Here is a 22,123-nt window from a genome sequence, read left to right as displayed (position 1 = left end):
CTGAGGCATTGGAGGATGCTAAGAGGGATTTGCTGTGGGGAATTGCTCAAAAGTTAAAACTGAAGGTGACCACTAAGATGAGTAAAATTCAGATGCAGATGTTACTAGCCCAGCATTATGTAGCTAAGGGAGCGTTTGAGGAGGAGGTGTTAGAGTTATCTGCTGAAAGTAAGATACATGCTGAAGTTGAAGCTCAGTTGAAACTGAAATTAGAATTAAAGGCTGTAGAAGCAGAAAAGAGGAGGGTCCGTGAGGCTAGAAAGGCAGAAAGACAGAGCAGAGGCAGCAAGACAGAGAGAAGAGGCAGAAAGACAGAGACAGCTCGAGAGGGAGAAATGGCAACGTGAAGATCATGTGGCAGAAAGGCAGAGACAGTTTAAAAGGGAGAGGTTGCAGCAAAGAGGTTTAGTGTTGGACCCTGATGATTTTTATAGCTCGAAAGGGCTAGTTTTGTGTGATGAATTTAAAGGTTGTATTCCTGATGAGGTAAGGGCATACCCAGATGCAGAGGATGCCCCTGCCCTGCAGGGGTCTGATAAGAAAACAAATGAAGAAGTTTTAACCCACGGGGTTGAGTTAACTCCAAAAAAGAGTTTGCCAGAGAATAGCTGTGAGTTTCGGGGTGACCTTGAATTTGAAACTGGGACAAGTGATGACAGCCCAGAAGAGGCAGCTGTTCTGATTGCATGTGTTCAGGTTGTTGAAGTACCTGTGAGTTCACAGAATTCTGAACCTTATGTTGAGGCTCAGTTGAAGTCTGAGGTATCTGGCTTGGTTGGAAAGGAATGCAGTTTTTGTGTGTCAGATGATCTTGGTTCAGTGAATCAGGGGTTAACTTTGGTACCAGTGAAATGTGAGGATTCTCAGTTACTTGTATTAGACCATGTTTTAAAAGTTGGTCATGAAGTGGAAATTGGTGAGGTCAGTTTTGCTGAAAATAATGGGAAAAGTGCTGTTCCTGGACTTTTGGATAAAGTGCTGGGAAAGGTTGGATTGGTTGCATGACCTTTGACCCTGCTTGCTGGACAAATTCCTGCTGAGGAAAGATGTACTGCTCTGTTGAATTTTGTTTGGACATTTGAGCACCTGCAAGGTCATAATGTTAGGCAGTGTAATGTTATGGAGAAGGAAGAAATTTGTTATGATTTTGGGGTGAAAGTTGCTATGGAAGCAAGTCGTAGTGAAGGTCGGAGAAAGTTGATAAAGAGATTGTTTGGCCTCTTTCATAATGTTTACATAATTCTCACCAGCCTGATAATGGTACTGAGTTTAATGAACAATGGAGGCATGTTAACAGCTCTACAAGATAAGAGTGTTTCAGAAATTCAGCTAATGAGCAAAGCTGCTATTACGGCCTGCAATAGCAAAACCAGAGGTTTAAAGTATGATGATGTGTCACAGACTTTTCTACCTTCCAGATTTCGGCAGGACTTAGAGGGTAGTACAGCTGATAAGAGTAAGGTGTATAATAAAGGTTTGTCTTTATTGAGGAAGGAATGTATAGAGGAACAGAAGCGAGAGTCTGGAATAGTGGCTTTAAGGGAGATAGCTCTCCTAGGAGAGGAGGTTCAGAGAGAGTCAGTGAGACATTACCTTAAAGATGGGATGTTGATGAGGAAGTGGAGACCAGCCACTGTGCCTGCAAGTCTCGTGGTGGTTCTGAAAGGTTACAGGGCTGAAATTTTAAACATGGCTTACAGTATGCCTTTAGGTGGGTATCATGGAGTGAGAGAGACAGTGAATAGGATTTTGAAGGAATTTTACTGGCCTAGTTTAAGGAAGGATGCAGTGAATTGTGTGGGCCCATTGCGAGAGACTGCAGTTGGTTATCAGTATGTGTTAACAATTGTGTGTGCTGTGTCTAAGTCCCCTGAAGCAATGTCTTTTGAAAATATGGAGGCCAAGACGGTGGTAACAGCATTCAGTAAGTTTTACACACTGGTAGGTCTGCCCAGAGAAATTCAATTTGACCAGGGCAGTAACTTTACTTCGAGAACATTTCAGGGGATAGTTAGAGAATTGGAAGCTAAGCACATGACGTCATCTACATATCACACAGAGTCCAAGGGAGCCTTGGAACGGCTCAACTCAACTCTTAGGACCATGATTAAAGCACATTATGATGTATGATGTGAGAAATGGGAAAAATTGGAACGAGGGGGTTCCCCTCTTCTTATTTATTGTTGGAGATTCGATTCAGAAGGTAGTGAAGGGTAGTTTGTTGGAACCTGTGTTCAGTTACAGGCCAAAAGGACCTTTGACCCTACTCAGAGAACTCTGGAAGGGATTTAATAGGCTTTGTGACTTTGCCAAGGCAAGTTTACAAAATGGTCGAGTCAAAATAAGACACTTGTTTGCTAGAATTGCAGGTGGGAGAATTGTTATGGAACAAAATGAAGTCCTGAAATCTGTTAATGGAATGGAAAGACATGTTTACCCATTGAATCTAGACTCAACCAAATGTCAGAATTCCATTGTTTTGAAAAATATTACTGATAAGGTCCATCAGTTGGGCCCAAAACCGAAAAAACAAGGAAAAGGACTAATTGGTATTTTGAAATGGTGCACATTTCAATTCACGTCATTATGAATTCAGCCCAGCCTATGAAACGGCATCTTCACAGAGTGAACTTTGAGAAAAGTAAAATGGTTGAACAAGGAATTAGAAACAAGAAAGAACGCTGAAAGAGAATGGATGACTATTGATAGAGTGGGGAAGGCTAAATACCTTATTAAGATTGACTTGTTAAAAGAATGCTGGGGTGTTCCTTTAACAGGGAGGGCTAAAGACATATCAGCATTTGTGACACCATCTAGACTGTATGAATACAATGTTTTACACTTCGGGATGAAAAATGCACCAGGGACATTTCAAAGAATAATCAATTCTGTGACTGGAGGGTTAGAAAGCACAGGGGTTCATATCAATGATTTAGTGGGCTGGAATGACACGAGCGAAGAGCATATGGCAGCTGTAGAAAAACTGTTTGACAGACTTTCCAAGGCCAATCTTACGGTAAACCTCGCTAAAAGTGAGTTTGGCCATGCCACAGTTACCTACCTGGGTTATATGGTGGGACAAGGCCAACTGGCTCCTGTACAGGCCAAGGTTCAAGCTATTGCTGAAGTTCCTGTTCCAACTGGCAAGAAAGTATTAAGAAGGTTTTTAGGAATGGTTGGGTATTATAGAAAATTTTGTAAGAACTTTGCTGACATTGCTCTCCCCCTAACAAAACTCTTAGGGAAGAGTGAAAGATTTGTATGGAATGACATTTGCCAGGAGGCATTTGAACGTTTGAAAACCATCCTGTGTTATCATCCTGTGCTCAAAGCACCGGATTTTTCAAAACCATTCTCGATCGCAACAGACACTAGTGACGAAGCTGCTGGGGCAGTACTGTTACAGAAGGGTGCGGATGATATTGAACACCCAGTAGCTTATTTCTCAAGGAAATTTAATGTGAACCAGAAGAATTATTCAACTGTTGAAAAGGAGTTATTGGCTCTTATTCTGGCTTTACAACATTTTGATGTTTATACTTGTCCTGCTCAAAGACCTCTTGTGATTTACACGGATCATAATCCGTTGGTGTTTCTAAATAAAATGAAGGATAAAAATAGGAGGTTGTTAAATTGGAGTCTAATATGGCAGAAATTTGATTTGACACTCAAACATGTGAAAGGTACTGACAATATTATAGCTGATTGCTTATCCAGATGTAAAGTTGGAAATTGTAAACATTTTTGCTCTGTCATCTGATGTTTTTTTTTCACCTGTATTGTTTCAAAACTCTGTAATTTACATTTAGGGGAGTGTGAGGGGATCCTGGAGTGCCCTATTAACTGTTTGAAGAGAGACAGAGAGAGGGTTATTTACCACTGATAAGTTGCTTTTGAAGAGAGAGAGAGAGAGACGAAGATTAACAGTTGGTCTGTCACTTTAGGGCACTGGAAGTAACTTTGGATTTCTACTTTGGAGACAACACTGAGCAGCTCGAAGGTTGCTATGGTGACCAACAGCACATTATTGGTGTTACTTTCAAGGACAGTTCTGCTTGCTTGCATTTCTTCACAGACCAAGGAAGGAGGGACTCTGCGAATGACAGTTGATGCTCAGCACGGTGAGATAAATAGGAGGTCAGATGATACAGACCTCAGACACATGATCTGGACACTGAAAGAGCATTGTTGTGCCCGCAGAGAAAGTGGGTTTTGGAGGATCGATCAGGCGGATCGATCTAATCGCTCTTGCAGTGAAGGAGAAGGGGTTGACTGGTGGGGAGTTGTCTATGTGTCCACCCTTGCCAGGCTGATAGCTCCACCACAGGAAACCGGTCCCCCTTGTTAAAGTCACAGTCGGTGACTTGTGAAGGATTTCGGAGGACGACGAGAAGATCGACAGCATCAGCTCACCTGAAGACTCAAATCTCTTTTTCTTTCTCTCTCCATTGCTACTCAACTAAAGACCACGAACTGAACTGAACTGAACTTTACTCATCATCGTAAGACTGTATCTTTTTACCCCTAGACTTAAAGAAGCTTGGTTTTTCATTCATATATTTCCACACTTACTGATTTACTTACTTATATGTATAATCATTGCTAACCGATTTGATTTATCTACATTTATATTACTGTATTGCATAGTTACTAATAAATATTATTAGTTTATAGCAATACTGGACTCCAAAGTGGTTTCCATCTCTACTGGTTCTTTATTCCTGTCACGGGGTTCATGACACTTTCAAAAAGGTAAAGGAAATGGTGACATCAGCCGCTATACTCACACTTATGATCCACATCATCCAGCGAAGCTTATATAGTCATGTGACATGTTAAGTGTGTTGGAAGTGAATGTCCCATTGTTTTGCATCACGTTCCCGTACCACTGCGGGAAAAGTTACTCACAGATTGACTGAGAGGCCTTGAGTCTGGTTTGGCATGTAAGATGTTTCAACCAGTACTTGTATGAGAGAGAGTTACCCTCATTACTGATCATCAACCACTAATGTCCATTTTCAATCCACAGAAGGGTACTCCACTAATAGCAGTATTAGCAATGCAGAGATGGGCTCTGTTTCTTGGAGGACACAATTACAAGATCAAATTCAAGTGAACGACTAATCACGGAAATGCTGATGGACTGTTCCATTTTCCCTTGGAAAAGGAAATACTTGAAAAATTTATAAAAGAGGACACTTTGAGAATACTTGACCTATTCTCCCTAATGCAAATCAGAAGTCTCCTATTAGGGCAGAGATGATCCAAAGAGAAACTAAGAAAGACTCCATACTGTCTAAGGTCTACATGGCCTCCCAAAATGGCTGGAATGTGCTGCAGAAATCACAATTTGCTCATTTTTACCAGTGCCAGAAGAAACTTGCCCTTGATGGGGTTGTCTTTTATGGGGATTGAGAATTATTGTACCATCCAAGCAGAGAGCTAAAGTGTTGGAGACTCATGCTCATCATCTAGGCATGGTCAAAATGAAAGCATTGGCTCGAAGCTTTGTCTGGTTGCCTGGGACATATCATCAGATCGACAGCTTGTCATGCACTGTGTGGGGTTCCAGCACACCCAGAAGATGCCAAGAGCAGCCTCTCTCCATCCCTGGTAATGACTTGCATTGCCCTGGCAGAGGATTCATGTAGATTTTGCCGGACCATTCATGGGCACAAATTTCTTGGTAGCAGTGGATGCACCTCCAAAGTGGCCTGAAGTGTTTCCAATAGCCTCCACTACAGTCTCACACACTGTTGATGTGTTGAGAGGCCTCTTCTGAAGCACTAGCATTCCAGAACATTTAGTCAGTGACAATGGACCCCAGTTTGTTGCGGACCAGTTTCAGTCATTCCTGGAAACGAATGGATTAAGACGTGTCACATCTGCACTGTCCAACCCAACCACAAGTGGCTCAATGGAAAGGTTTGTCCAGAGTCTAAAGAATGCACTGCAAGCAATGTCAACAGACCACACTACACTGACACTGAATCAGAAGCTTGCCAATTTCCTCCTTGCATATGGCAATGCAGCACGCTCCACAACCAACATTTCACCATCTATGCTCTTCCTGGCTTACCCCTCGCACTCACACTTAGATGTCCTCAACCTGGTCTCAGAAGGAGTATGCAGGATAAACAGCTGAGACAAATTGAGGACTCTTCAAACAAGGAGGTTTGATATTTCACTCCTGGACAAGCAGTCTTGGTGAAGGACTACAGAGGTGATCAAAAGTGGGTACTTGGAAAAATTAAGGTACTTGGAGAACTAGACCACTCTCCTACACGGTGGAGATTGCATCCGATGTTATCTGGAGATGGTGCATCAATCAATTGAGGAGAACAGAATCAATTGTTAGAGGAAAAAATGGCGTTGAGAATTACACTGTGATTAAATCTTTAGACCTGGATGGAGCAATTTAAAATTTACTATGCTGTGGTTGTCTTATGCAGTATAGTAGCTGAAATATATATAAGTTGAGATGCATTCTATATTGAATTGGAGTTTATAGCTGAGTAGAGAGGAGTATTCTATATTTAATATTTCAGTAGTAATACAAATATATTGTTTGGTTATGCATTCTTTTGTTTATTTAATTCATTATGGGTTATATGCAAAACAATGTGAATGGTATATTTCTCAAGTGCATGCATTACTAAGTAAAACTAAATGTACACCTTCTTCCGGGCTCCTGTCTTTTTCTTTTAATTAGTTTTATGATTTGGTGTTACAAACCTCTTCTGGGCCCTCTCCAATGCCAGCAGATCTTTTCTTAGATAAGGGCCCCAAAACTGCTTACAATACTCCAAGTGTGGTGTGACTAATAGTTTGTAAAGCCTCAGCATCACATCCTTGCTTCTTATATTCTAGTCCTCTCAAAATAAATGCTAACATTGCATTTGTCTTCCTTATCACTGATTCAACCTGAAAGCTATCCTTTAGAGAGTTTTGCACAAGGACTCCCAAGTCCCTTTGTATCTCTGTTTCTTTAAAAAAAAATCTGTTTAGAAACTAGTCTAAGCTCTTATTCCTTCAACAAAGTTCCTGACCATATACTTCACTACATTTTGTTTCATCAACCATTTCTTTGCCCTTCTCACAATCTGTCCAAATGTTTCTGTAGACTCCCTGCTTCCTTAACACTATATGCCCCTACACCTATCTTTGTATCGTCTGCAAACTTGGCCACAAAACCATCAATTTGTCATCCAAACCATTGACGTATAAGGTGAAAAGAAGTGATCCCAATATTGACCCCTAAGGAACACAACTAGTCACTGGCAGCCAACCAGAACTGTCCCCTTTTATTCTGACTCTGCAGCCTGCTAGTTAGCCAATGTATCCAAGCTAACATCTTTCCTGTAATGCCATGGGCTCTTATTAAGCAGCCTGGTGTGCGGCATCTTGTCAAAGGCCTTCTGAAAATCCAAGTAAACAACATCCACTCACTCTCTGTTGTCCATCCTGCCTGTTATTTCCTCAACAGGTTTGCCAGGAAAGATTTCTCCTTAAGGAAACTAAGCTGACTTTGGCCTACTTTATCATGAGCCTCCAGGTACCCCAAAACCTCATCCTCAATAATGTATGCCACCATCTTCCCAACCACTAATGTCAGGATAACTGGCTTATAATTTCCTTTCTTCTGCTTCCCTCCCTTCTTAAAGAGTGGAGTGTCATATGATATTTTCCAGTCCTCTGGACCATTCCAGAATCTAGTGATCCTTACTGGTCATTACTGATGCCTCCGCATTCTCTTCAGCTACTTCTTTCAGAACCTTGAGCGTATCCTATCTGGTTTGGGTGACTTACCTACCTTTAAACCTTTCAGTTTCCTAAGCAACTTCTCCTTAGTGATAGCAACTACATTCACTTCTGCCCCTTGACACTCCCAAATTAAGGGCATACTACTACTGTCTTCCACAGTGAAGATGGATGCAAAATACTTATTAATTTTGTCCATCATTTTTTGTCCCCTATTAATATCTCTCTGCTGTCATTTTCCAGCAGTTCAATATCCACTCTGTCCTCTCTTTTACTCTTCATATATCTGAAAATTCTTTTGTATCTACTTTAATATTATTGCCCAGCTTACCTTCATATTTCATTTTTTCTCTCCTTAAGGATTTTTAGTTGCCTCCTGCTGGTTTTTAAAGGCTTCCCGATTTAAGAGATCAATAATACAGAAATCTGAAACCCTGAATCGCACCAGTTCCTCAGCCAGTCATTCACCTGTACTATTGTCCAATTCTTGCCCTGACTAGCGTGTGGTAATGGGAGTAATCTAGTGATTAATACTGCTCCTTCAGCCTCTACCCCAATTCCCTACACTCACCGTGCAGGATCTCTTCCCTCTTTCTACCTAAGTCATTTGTTCCAATGTGCACCACAACTCTGGCTACTCACCTTCCCTCTTGTGAATCTTCTGCAGCTGCTCTGAGACATCCTGGACCCCAGCACCTGGGGGGCAACACACCAACCTGGCTTCCCTTTCATGGCCACTGAAACTGCTGTCCATCCCCCTCACCATTGAAACTCCTATCACTGTCACTCTGCTTGGTTTTACCCTTCCCTGCTGAGCCTCAGAGCTAGCGCAGTGCCACTGGCCAGGCTGCTGCTGCTGTGGCCTGACAGGTCACCCCCCCAGCAGTATCCAAAGGGATATACTTGTTGCCAAGGGGGAACTGCCACAGTGGAGCCCTGCACTGACTGCTTACCCCCTTACTTCTCCTGATGGTCACCCACCTACTACTGAAGCCTGCACTCTGGGTGTGACCACCTCAGTTAAAGTCTCATCTATGCAGTTTTCAGCCTCTCAGATAATCCTGAAAATGTCCAGCTCCAGCTGCATTTCCTTGACCTTGTCACTGACGATGCACTTCTTACAGATGTAGTCATCAGGGACACTGTTAAATACCCTGAAATCCCACATCTCACAGTAGGAGAATTCAATTAACTGAACTACCATCCTGCCGACACTTGTTATAACTCTAACTTCATAAACTTAAGTTCTAGCCTGCACCCTTTCTCGCCTAAGCCTGTTCAACCAAAGCTTGACCACTCTAACACTATCCACTCAAACAATGCCTGCTCTGTTTAAACCTTGTTTCTTTTTATTGGCTCTTGTTAAGTTGCTATTAACCCAAGCAGTCTCCTGCTCCACAGACAAGTCTTGACAGACCCCAATTACTTTGTAAAACTGCCGTGTAAAGTCCACAAGGAACTGTTACCAATTTGCTCCGCAATCTCCTGCTCCACAGATAATTATGAATGTTTATATGTAATATTTATTTAACTTTGAAAATTTACAGCTAAAAACCTAGACATATTGTAGATAAAGCAGCATGTTTCTAAAGCACTGTTAAATGAGTCAGCCAACTCTGTATTCCAGGTTCCTGAGGGATCTTCCACGTCCGTCTTGACTGACAGAATGACTTCTGAAAAGAATGACATTGAAGAAGCACTGAAGGAGATTTCTCAGGAGATTTCTACAGAGTTTTCAGGCGTAAATGCTGAGGAAAATGAAAGATATAAGGGTAAGATACGTGAAATTGAAACCATTTCTTGAGTCACTTACAACCTTTATTTTCCTTGACAAATCATTAAGCAGGGGCTTGTTAACTTTGACTTCAAGGACAGATTTCCTGGGCCTTTTGCTGCGCTATCACCATTTTGCTTAACGTAATGATGGTTGACCTCCCTTGATAAAGAAGCTCCTAAGGTTGCAATTGGTTTGTTGTTTAATCACACACATTCTTATAACCTATTCACCACATAGAAGTGGAATAGTTCTAATAGTATTTCAATAATAAGTGAGTGTAAGATCAATACTGAGGATTTACTTTAAACAATTTTAATTATGTTTTGACCAGCCGTGTTTCTGATACCTGTAGTCACCCATCGTTTATGTCTCTGAACCAGATTACTGAGGGAACCTTTTGCATGTGAAACATATTTATCCATGCAATGTTTCTATTTTCTCTTCAAAGACATAGAGCTGCACTGTTAGTCCAAATAACTTGAATTAAAACTAAAATTGTGGATTCCATAAGTGTGTTGCGGAGTATCACTGATCAGCTAAAGAAGTCCAGCTTTTTGATACCAAATGTGTGAGTTTATTTATTGCAGTTATATTCCTCCTACCTGGGTACAAGGTATTTCAAAGCAAAGTGAAGAAATAGAAACATAGAAAACCTACAGCATAATACAGGCCCTTCAGCCCCCAAAGCTGTGCCAAATGTGTACTTACCTTAGAAATTACCTTGAGTTACCCATAGCCCTCTACTTTTCCATGCTCCATGTACCTATCCAGGAGTCTCTTAAAAGACCCTATCGTTTCCACCTCCACCACCACCACTGGCAGCCTGTTCCATGCACTCACCACTCTCTGTGTAAAAAAAAAAATTACCCCTGACTTCTCCTCTGTACCTATTTCCAAGCACCTTAAAACTATGCCCTTTTGTGCTAGCCATTTCAGTCCTGGGAAAAAGCCTCTGACTATCCACATGATCAGTGTCTCTCATTATCTAGTACACCTCTGTCAGGTCACCTCTCATCCTCCGTCGCTCCAAGGAGAAAAGATCGAGTTCACTCAACCTATTCTCATAAGGCATGCTCCCCCACCCTGGCAACATCCTTGTAAACCTCCTCTGCACCCTTTCTATGATTTCCATGTCCTTCCTGTAGTGAGGCAACCAGAATTGAGCACAGTACTTCAAGTGGGGTCTGACCAGGGTCCTATATAACTGCAACATTACCTCTCAGCTCTTAAACTCAATCCCACGGTTGATGAAGGCCAATGCACCGTATGCCTTCTTAACCACAGAGTCAACCTGTGTAGCAGCTTTGAGTCTCCTCTGGACTCAGACCCCAAGATCCCTCTGATCCTCCACACTGCTAAGAGTCTTACCATTAGTGCTATATTCTGCCATCATATTTGACCTACTAAAATGAACAACGCACACTTATCTGGGTTGAACTCCATCTGCCACTTCTCAACCCAGTTTTGCATCCTACCAATATCTCACTGTAACCTCTGACAGCCCTCCACACTATCCACAACACCCCCAACCTCTGTGTCATCATCAAATTTACTAACCCATCCCTTCACTTCCTCATCCAGGTCATTTATAAATATCACGAAGAGTAGGGGTCCCAGAACAGATCCCTGAGGCACACCACTGGTCACCGACCTCCATGCAGAATATGACCCGTCTACAGCCACTCTTTGCCTTCTGTGGGCAATCCACTTCTGGATCCACAAAGCAATGTCCCCTTGGATCCCATGCCTCCTTACTTTCTCAATAAGCCTTGCATGGGGTACCTTATCAAATGCCTTGCTGAAATCCATATACACTATATCTACGGCTATACCTTCATCAATGTGTTTAGTCACATCTCAAAAAATTCAATCAGGCTCGTAAGGCACGACCTGCCCTTGACAAAGCCATGCTAACTATTCCTAATCATATTATGCCTCTCCAAATGTTCATAAATCCTGCTTCTCAGGATCTTCTCCATCAACTTACCAACCGCTGAAGTAAGACTCACTGGTCTATAACTTCCTGGGCTATCTCTACTCCCTTTCTTGAATAAGGGAACAACATCCACAACCTTCCAATCCTCCGGAACCTCTCCCATCCCCATTGATGATGCCAGGCTTAGTCTTTGCTGTGAGGCAGATGAAATCAAGTTACTGATCAGTTTCGACAAACCTCCGTCCTGGTGTGTCAATAAGATTTCTACCAATTCTGAGGATTGATTACTTGAAAGATACCTTAGAAGCATTTGGATCCTGATAATCTTTGCCTTCCAACCACACATGGGGAGGATTGTCACTGAGATTGTTTTTAAAATACCACCTGACAAAAAGGCAACAAATGGAAAGTGATCAACACAAAAGGAAATCACTGCCAAACACGTCTGGACCTAAAATTCATGGCCTAATGAACTTTGAAAAAGTGCAAAAATTTTACAACTGGTTGTGGGTTCCTCGCTTAAATGTTGTTGCTTTTTCTTTTACAATTCCAGACTCAGAGACGGATTCAATCAATGATTTGCGAAAGCGCATGTCCCTCGCCTCATATATCCATGAGCAGTATACGTTGACACATTGTTCCATTAGCAATCTTAAAGGAAATAGGGATCGAAGCATGTCGACCTGTGGCTCAAATAGTAGTGACTCTACAGAACCTCCAGATATTAGCAGGGAAATAGCATCCTTCCCACATGGTTTGGAAAATATTGCACATCAAGGACAGAAAAGCTTGGTGCATTGGGAATCATTGGGAAACAAATCGCTGTCCAACTTTGAACCCCTCAATAGCAAAGTAAGTACACTTCCACATTTCCTAGTACATTAAATAATAACACATGGGTGAGGGCAGTCTTCTTTATTCTATCTTAGTCATAGAGTAATGTTTATAAATGTGATGGAGGCTGAATCTTTGAAATCCAGCCAGTCTTCAGTTTACCAAATCAATGCAAACATACCCAATTGACTTCACGATGAGTTTAGCAAGGTTACAAGTAAAGGGAACTGATATAGTTGTTCAATTGGACAGCACTTTATCCAATAAAAGGTAGGTAAGGTTAGGTGGAGAGGCCCTGGGGAGCAGAAATGATGAGAGTGGGAAGCTGAGGCCTTGGTACAAGAGGCTTTCATGAAGGGCATGAGTAAGTACAGCAAAGATTTTATTTTTACCGTTCATCCTTCGTGCTTGAATCAGGTTGAGCGGGATGGCAGCCAGAATATTGGAATACTCCTCCTGCAAGATGTGGGAAGTCAGGGAATCTCAGGAGGTTCTGCGAATGTGGGAAGCAGAAAACACAGAGGGGGGTGGCATGAGAGAGGGTCTCGGTGAACTCCCGTTTAATTGGGAGGGAAATTGTTCAGTGAAGGCATACCTTAGAGGTAGAGCAGCAAACCAGAGACACGAGAGATTCTGCAGATGCTGTAAAATCTGCAGAATATCATCTGGTTTTGCAGTCTGAACCAGAGAAGGACCAATATCCTTTCAATGCAATTTACTTGTGCTGCACGGCAGTGTTGAAACAAGACTGCCAGATTCAAAAGATGCGGGAGTTTTCTACAGCATTTTTTGTGTGAACCTGATGACTTCATTGGAGGGAAGTGCAACCAGCTGCAGCTCCTGACAGACCAGGTCAAGGTACAGCAGCTGGACTTGGAATGCATTCGGGATCATCTGGGAGGCTGAGAACCTCATAAATGAGACTTGTACTGAGGTGGTCATACAAAATAGAACAGTACAGCTCAGTACAGGCCCTTTGGCCGACTTTTTAACCTACTCCAAGATCAATGTAACTCTTCCCTCCCACTAAGGCCTCCATTTTTCTGTCATCCACATGCCTGTGTAATACACTCTTAAAGGACCCTAATGTACCCGCCTCTACCACCACCCCTGGTAGCACATTCCACTCTCCGTAAAAAAAAACACAACCTGCCTCTAACATCACCACTATACATTCCATCAATGACCTTAAAATTATGCTATCTTGTATTAGTCATTTCTGCCCTGGGGAAAAAGGGACTGGCTGTCCACTCTATCAATGCCTCTTATCATGTCATACATCTTGTACTTTACATGGAATTAACAGGCTTCGGATAGTTGGGTGGCCACCTGGAGAGGTAGGGGAGTAGGGAGTCATTGCGGGGTTTGCCTGTGGCCATTCCCTTCACCAACAGGCACACCGCTTTCGATACTGTTGATGGAATGTTTGTTTAGGGGCGAGCAGCAGTAGTCAGGTCCCTGGCTCTGCAAGTGGCTCTGAGGCTTGGAGGTGGGGGTGCAGTTGGGCAGGGTGATTGATAGTCATAGGAGATTCAATAGCAAGGGGACAGATAGGAGAGTCTTTGGTTGAAGGGGAGATTCTAGTATCGTGCATTGCTCCTTTGGCGCTGTTGATTCTGGTGATTTAATTCAATGTTCTTTTAGAAATGGGGAAAGAGGCACAGAGCCTTTTGCTTCACGATTGTTTCGTTAGGACAGAGGAAAGCTAAGCAGGCAGTGATAGGGGTTGACTAGTGAAAAGAAAGGTAACATTAAAAGAACTAAGAAGATTAAAATGGCATTGCTTTGTGTTTAGCTAATTTATACCAATAGATAAGGAAAAATTCTATCCAAATATATATATAATACTACTTAAATACAAGCAGATAATTATATATATAATCTTAAAATATTAAAATGCATTTTAATTATATACAGTATATGTGTGTGTGTATACTACTTAAATACAAGCAGATAATTAATTGTAAAATTGCAAAGAAAATGGAAATTAATCTAAGAATTAAACAGTTGGATCCAACAATCCCTCCTTTGGTTCTAAATTGCACAATTAGAATCATTTCATCTGAAAATTCAGCGGCAAAATAAGTTGAGGTATCTATGTTACATGTAAACTAATAAAAAAACTACTTAGTTTATGATATCTCAAAGGGTATATATTCTTCAAGGTATTCATGAGATGATGTCATGGTTAGGCAGATTGGTAGGCACACTGATACAAGCTTGAACAAGTAAAAAGGATGCAAATTACGATAAGACATATTAGTATGAATATTTGTTCTCATAGTAAGCAGGCAAAATTGGCCAAAGTATAACAACTAAAGTTAGAATCAACTTCATAATATCTATTTGTCGACTTGCTTGTAATCTTCTGGTTGGTTAGTGATTTGCTCACTATAGGCACTATGGCCAAGAGGCTACCAGCACATTAAGCACAGTGCTTGCTGTCCTCATTGGATCCCACTTCAACTTGCTTGCAGTGGCTGGCTTGTATCCACTTACTTTTACCTTTTACTTTCACTGCCGAGTTGGTAACTAACACTCGATAAGGACCCTCCCAGTTGGATCCTTATGCGATTTCTTAATCAAGACCCACTCGCCAGGAATCAAGGTGTGTTCTCCTTATGTTGGATCACTCTAAGTGGCAGAAACCTGTTGAGAATCAGACTGGACAGCTTGGGTTAATTTCACACAACAGTTAAATAAACTGTCTACCATAATGTGTATATCTGCCTCCCTGAGATTGAGGGCTCCTAGAAGGGACATAGTGCCCTGTTACCATCTCAAATGGACAATTTAGTTTTTTTGTTTGGAGTTGCTCTGGGGCTACAAAAAAAAAACATAGGAAGAGCCATAGGCCATGGTATGCCTTCTCATGATACTTGGTAATTGTTTAATGGTTTTATTCATTCGTTCGACTTGTCCTAATGACTCTGGACAATGAAAAGACTGTTCAATGTTCATTAGTCAACATAATTCCCAAGAAGCACTCTCAGTGAAATGTGTTCCTTGGCCAGAGTTGATGTGACATGCAAAAACCATCCAGAGGTAGAATTCTTGATCAGTTTTTGCTGTGTGTGTGGCTGTGGCTTTCCTTGCAGCAATAGCTTCCATCCACCTTGAAAACTTGTCCACTATTACCCATATGTCTGAGTATCCTTGACACTTCGGTGAAGAAATGTAAATATAAAAATGGACCAGGTGGTGCAGGAGCACTTAATTGTGGTTGCTTTTCTGCTGCTTGCCAGGATTTGTTTTCTGGCAAGTCAAACATTTGTCGAGCTTGTACCTTGAACTGTGGATTCTACGACCATTGGGAGTGCCTGTCGATCATCTTTTCCACTCTAATGTGTCCGAGGTAGTGTATTTGCTCTGCCAGATAATCACTGTCATTCTCACTTGAGTCTCTAGGGCCCGCTGTAGAGTCCATGTTATGTCCATCCTGTAATTCCCTGGATTTTGGATGGTATCGCTGTATAGGAGACTAATCGATATGAGCTGTAATTCCTTGGGAGGAGCTTCAGAAATGGGTGTTTCCTAGGGTGGACCAACAACAGTATCATCACTAGAACTGTCAGTAGCCCCCTTGAAATTGTAGCTGTACTTTCTTACATTGTTTCAGCTTGTTTCTAAGTGCCGAACAATGCACTTCAATTGAGTTACCACCTTGTGCTTTCACTTGTTTGGTTTGTGCAAAGATTTGTCTGTCACGCCGTGTTTGTACTTTATTGCAAGTTGTGCATTTCTTTCGATTAGTAAAATACTTTACTCATCCAGTTAACTCTTTCAATTGCTCACACATTCGACCAAACTGACAGCATGGTCTTATCTCTGAGTCAGTAACAGGCATTTTCTGGATATTAATGCATGCCTTCTTATTTTTAATAAACTTAACATTGTTGATATTTTTCAACCAGACTTTTTCACTAATTTTATCAAACTGAGATGTTTTATTCTTATCTCTTGGTAGATTTTAGGACTTTGACCATTGTGTTGATTCGATCTTAATTCATACATACTTCTACCACTTTGACCACAGTCTAAAAGTATTAATGGTTGGAACCAAATAGATCACAACCAATCAGGTGGATCCACCAACCAAATAGATTGTTGTAGGTACCAAATATATCATTGTGTGATCAAAATAGATCGTAACCAACATACATCAAATTTGCTGGTGAACGCAGCAGGCCAAGCAGCATCTATAGGAAGAGGCGCAGTCGACGTTTCAGGCCGAGACCCTTCGTCAGGACTAACTGAAGGAAGTCCTGATGAAGGGTCTCGGCCTGAAACGTCGACTGCGCCTCTTCCTATAGATGCTGCTTGGCCTGCTGCGTTCACCAGCAACTTTGATGTATGTTGCTTGAATTTCCAGCATCTGCAGAATTCCTGTTGTTTGCGTTTAAATAGATCGTAACCATGTAGGTTACAAGCAAATAGATTGTAAATCAATATTTTCACAGCTGTTGTCCTTTTTAAATAGCAACACAGCAGTCCTCAATCCTGATTTCCATCCAGTATTCAAAGCCAGAACCCTTTTTCTCTCAGAGAGAGAAACAGAGGAAGATCTTACCTCTTTTGCTGCCCACTAAAAATTCCACTTTTGTCTTTGATTGTTCCAGTTCTAAACTCCATATATCCTTTTCCTGACACTGCCACTGGTTGGATTCTTGTGTTTTAATCCAAGGTTCTTTTAGAATTCAGGAAACAGGCACAGAATTTGTGGCTTCACAATCAATTTATTAAGAGTAGATAGAACAGAGGAAAGTGGAATAGACAGTGGTGGGGGTCTACTAGTTCTTCTCATAATGTTTAGTGGCAGTTGACAGACCAATGTAAGGTGCATTATCACCACCTACTGAGTATCATACAAGCATACCGAGTACTTTTCGTCCAGAAAGTCTTCCACCACCATCCCTTTCACATTTGTGTCACCACAACCCCATGTAGTACTATAAGCATTAAAATCCCCTGACCATTAGCTAACAAGCTTCTAGCATTCCACTGTAAGATTGAAAAAAGAAAAATAAGTTAAAAAAATTAGCGGCTCTTCTCTAACCATTAGCTAGCAAACCTCTTGCATTCCATTGTAAAAAAAAATGAAAAAGAAAAGAGAAAAAGGGAAATAATAACATTCACAACCTTACTTTGAAGTCCGGATATTATTTACCCGTCCTTGTAAAGCATCGTTAATAATCTCTAGAGCGAGGTATCTGTATTCTGGTAATAATAGGTCCCATTGACACTGGTCTTCTGTGCTTTCTGAAGACCTTCTGCATATGATATGCCCATTTTCACCTGAACACACTGAGCTTCCACAGCTTTCTTGTATAAACAGAGCTAGGTTCTCCTCCACAGTTGCTACTTCTTTGCCTAATGTCTTCTCCACAATTACCATAATCATGTTCTCCAGCACACCTACAACGCCGCTTTTTACCCCTATACACGGCTGCTACATGGCCAAACCTCTGGCACTGAAAATACCTCTGAGGGGCTGGTACATATGCTCAAACTATAAAATTCATATACCCTAAATTATCCCTATCCAGCAACTTTCTCCCATCAGATTTAATCAACACGGGTAAGCTCTCTGTTCTTACTCCACCTTGAAACCTTTTGCATGTTTAGCATCTGCAACTTTTCCCTTGACTAAATTATTTTTAACATAGTTCATGGAGATATATATATATATATATAGCCATTTCCCAGAAACCTGCTATTTGCCTTCCCCCATACAACTTCTATTCAGCCAATACCATCTTTGTTCATGATCTCTGTCTTCTTCAACACTTCCTGACATCTGTATCCCCCAACCAACCATCCTCTGGTCTGGCTGCTGTTTCATGGGTCGACTGGTCAAGAGAAAGCTGAGAGAAAAGAACTAAGAAGATTAAGATGCTGCTATTTTGTGCTAAATTACTTCATACCCACAGATAAGGAAAAATTCCATTTAAAATATAGATAAGAATTAACCAATCAGAAAGTTATTACTCAATACTGCAGTACTAAGTTAACCAATGAGAAAGCAGTTACTCAACTAATGCAGAGAAAGAAACTTCCAGAGCTTTACAGAATTATACTTTGTATAGCCATGAGAGACATATTAAACATACATATACATATAATGACTACTTAAGAGACAAGCAGTTAATTAATTATTAAATTACAAAGAAAACAACAAGAATCTAACCTTAGAATTAAGTAGTTGGATCCAACAATGCCTCCGTCAAGGCTCTCTCCGAGTGGGTTCAGAAAATTCTCACGAGGGAGGGTGAACAACCAGAGGTTGTTACAAAAAACAAAGGTAGTACAAAGCTGTTATGAGACTCTCCCAAATGCATCAGCTTCCGGGATTTAGGCACGTTAACTCCCCGGAGTTGGATAATTGGTGTGGGCCCTTTAAAGTTTCAGGATAGTCCCACTAATTGGTAATCATGTTTTGGGCACCAAGAATTAAGTATTTAAAGAGCACCTGAACTGAGGTTCGGTGCTCAATCGTAAGCCCACTAATGATATCATCTAGCGTTTGTTCTGTGTTCCGATCCAGTATAATACAGTGTCTCGAACCTTGTGTCGGATACCCAAGCATTTGGGCCCAAACCGTCCTTGTCAGGGACTCTCGTCACAGTATGATTGAAACAACATGGAACCAGTGGGTATCGGAGCCTTTCGTCAGCTGTGACCAATCACAGTGAGAAAATTTCTAGGCAGAGCCTGGAGATACACGACCTCCAGGTCACAGTGTGCCAACCATTGCAGGAGGGAAGCCAAAGTCACTCATGTAAGGCTGTTGGTCGCCCAGGAGAGATTCGACGGTGACCTGAGTTCTTTCCACAGCTTCCTCGTCCAATGCTCATTAGTATTCGAACTCCAGCGGCGCTGTTTCCCTTCAGAGTGTGGACATGTGGCCTTCACTATCTCTTTTCTGAGTGAGAGAGCCCTGGCCTGGGCCACTGTGCATTGGGAACACAGATCGGAGACTTACTCTGATGCGGAGGAATTCCTGGCCGCCATGAAGAAGGTGTTTCATCACCCCACCAGAGCCATCTGAGTCAGACCACCTAATGGAGATTCGGCAGGGGGACGTTCAGTGGTCAACTTCGTGATCGAATTTCAGACCTTGGCCCAGGAGAGTGGTTGGATCGGGAAGGCGTAGGCCATGCTATACCGCCACAGACTCCGAGATAAACTGAAGCATGCCCTCGCTTTGGGAGAGCCAGCAGAGAACTTAGAGGTTCTGATTGACCAGACCGTCCGTCTCAATAATGTCTGGGCGAGTGAAGGTGGAACCACTTCAGGAGGTGGAAGAGAGCCAGTCCGAGCCCGGCCCCTATGTATTACAGTTCCACTCTCCAGCCTCAGACCGTGACCAGCCCGTCACCTGCTCAAGATCCAGCTGAACCTACACAGATCGGTGTCATTGGACTCTTCGCCAGTGAGAGGTCCTGGCCTTGGTGTCAGGGTCACTGCTTTTACTGCAGGGAAGCAGGTCACCTGCAGGCCAAATGTCCGAAGCTGCAGCCACCTGGGATATCTGCTAAGACCATCCAGTGGCAGGAGGACTGTGACAGTAGCAGCCACTATGCTCAGTCTCACGGATTCTGGTTTTGTGCTGAAGGTGGAATTCACCTGGGATGAGAACTTGAGGTAGATGAAGGTTTTTGTGGACGTTGGGGCAGTGAGTGATTTTCTGGATTTAGGAACCACCCATCAGTTTGACACACTGCTGCAAGATTTGAGCCAGTCCATGCCCACAACTGTCTTGAATGGCCACCTGCTAGGCTGTAGGCAGATCCATCAACAAACGGTGGTGTTGGAAGATGAGAATCGGGGATCACGTGAAAGACATTAGTTTCTACATTACTGACTCTCCACTCATACCCCTGATCCTTGAGCACCCTTGGCTGTTCCAGCATAACCATCCATGGACTGGAGGGAGGAGAGAATCACTGCTTGGCCCAGTCATTGTAAAAGGGTTTGTTTGTGGCATAGTGTTCCAACATCCAGATTCTCCAGTCAGCAACTAGCAGAAAGGAGACAGCCTTCGGTGTTCAGTGTGAGGGAACCTGAGACCTTCCACAGACCTAGTTCTGTCCACAATGGTGGACAAGCTGGTTCCAGCCGACGAGACACTGTCTAGTCGGGATCCCGGAGGAACTAGGGAGAGGGATTCTCTAGTTCAGGAGAGGCCCAAGGAGATGCCCGGGTAGTCTGGGAACTTGCTGCTAAGCTTGAGGAATCTAGCCACCAGATCTCAAGGAAGGGTGAGACACCTTTACCCCAATCCTTGAAGCCTATTCCCCGGGGGGTACGAACCCTCTGTAAAGCCTCACAGCTATTGCCAGAGGATTGAGACGGTGATCCGGTATTTGACTTGGCCACTGTTTCTGCAAGTGAACTCTGTGAGTGTAGGGAGAGGACTCACAGGTCTGTCAGATCTCGCCTGCCACCTACGAAGCCTCAGGAGTCATCCTCGACGGAAGGACCGAGGAGACAGCAACACCCAAACCGGTCAAAATCCCTTCCACCAGCAAGGACCTGGAAGAGGTCTTCAGCAAGGGAAAGGCCTCGACTCTTTCACCACATTAACCCTACGACTGTGCGGGTACCTGTCCCCCGCGGAGTCGATGGTACGCGCTCTCACACCCAGAGAGAAGCGCAATGGAGGAGTATATAAAGGAAGCTCTTGACACAGGCTTCACTCTGCCCTCCACCTCACCCACCAGCACAGGCTTCTTCATACAAAAGAAAGATGGGAGCCTGCGGCCATGCATTGATTATAAGGGATTAAACCGCATAATGGCCAAGAATTGCTATCTCCTTCCACTCATGAATATGGCCTTCAAGATACTCCAAGGGGCGAGGGTATTCACAAAACTAGCCCTATTTAGTGCTGACAGTCTGGTCTGTATTAGAGAAGGTGATGAGTGGAAGACTGTTCTCAATATACTGACCGGACACTACGAGAACCTCGTTATGTCCTTCAGTCTTGTGAATGTTCCAACCATTTTCCAGGCCTTTATAAAATTATGTGCTCTGGGATTCTCTCCATAAATATGCCTTTGTCTACTTTGATAATATCCTAATTGTCCCGAAGTCTATGGAGGAGCATGTCGCTCATGTCAGGGACATTTTAAAGAGGCTTCTAGACCATGGACTTTATGTCAAGTTGGAAGGCATCAGGAACTTTAGCTCGGTAGTAGCTCTGCTGATGGCCCTAACTAAGAAATCCATGGGCCCATTTGTCTGGACTGCCAAAGTGGAGGCTGCTTTTGCAGTGCTTTAACAACGGTTCACAACAGCTCCCATCTTGGTTTCTCCTAACCCGGACCTTCCCCTCATCATGGAGGTGGACGCTTCAGACAGCAGTGTTGGTGCCATCTTGTCCCAATGACCATCTGTGGGCAGTAAACTGCACCTGTGTGCATGCTTCTTCAGGTGGCTATCCCTGGCAGAGAGAAACTATGACATTGGGAACTGGGAGCATTTTGCAGTTAAGTTAGTTTTGGAGGAATAGCATCAGTGGCTAAAGGGGGCCAAGAACCCTTTTATCATTTGGACTAACCACAAAAGCTTGGCTTATATTCAGGAGGCCAAGAGGCTAAATTCCAGGCAGGCCGGGTGAGCTCTGTTCATTAACTGCTTTGAATTCATCCTGATGTACTGACCAGGATCGAAAAACCAGATGCCAGATGTCCTGTACAGTCAATTTGATGAACCAGAACAAGGGGAGCAGCCTGCCGCCATGTTGTGCCAGGCCAGGGTGGTGGCGCCAATTCGTTGGGGAATCAGAAATGTTGTTTACAAGGCCCAAGCCA

The 22,123-nt window shown here is 42.8% G+C and overlaps 1 protein-coding gene across 5 annotated transcripts in view; it reads left to right on the top strand.

Annotated features, from left to right (window-relative positions):
- The window catches only part of vwa5b2 (von Willebrand factor A domain containing 5B2), a 132,021-nt gene that overhangs the window by 68,017 nt on the left and 41,881 nt on the right, over window positions 1-22,123 (top strand). For all 5 annotated transcript variants that reach the window (XM_063045569.1, XM_063045568.1, XM_063045566.1 and 2 more), the window contains 2 exons: window positions 9,389-9,533; window positions 12,028-12,326. In XM_063045569.1, the coding sequence (XP_062901639.1) occupies window positions 9,389-9,533; window positions 12,028-12,326 (444 nt within the window). The remainder of the gene's footprint in view (window positions 1-9,388; window positions 9,534-12,027; window positions 12,327-22,123) is intronic.

The sequence above is a fragment of the Mobula hypostoma genome, chromosome 4 (genome assembly GCF_963921235.1).
Source record: "Mobula hypostoma chromosome 4, sMobHyp1.1, whole genome shotgun sequence".
NCBI lineage: Eukaryota > Metazoa > Chordata > Chondrichthyes > Myliobatiformes > Myliobatidae > Mobula > Mobula hypostoma.
The sequence above is the reverse complement of the archived record's forward strand: the minus strand, read 5'-3'. Positions and strand labels throughout refer to the sequence as shown.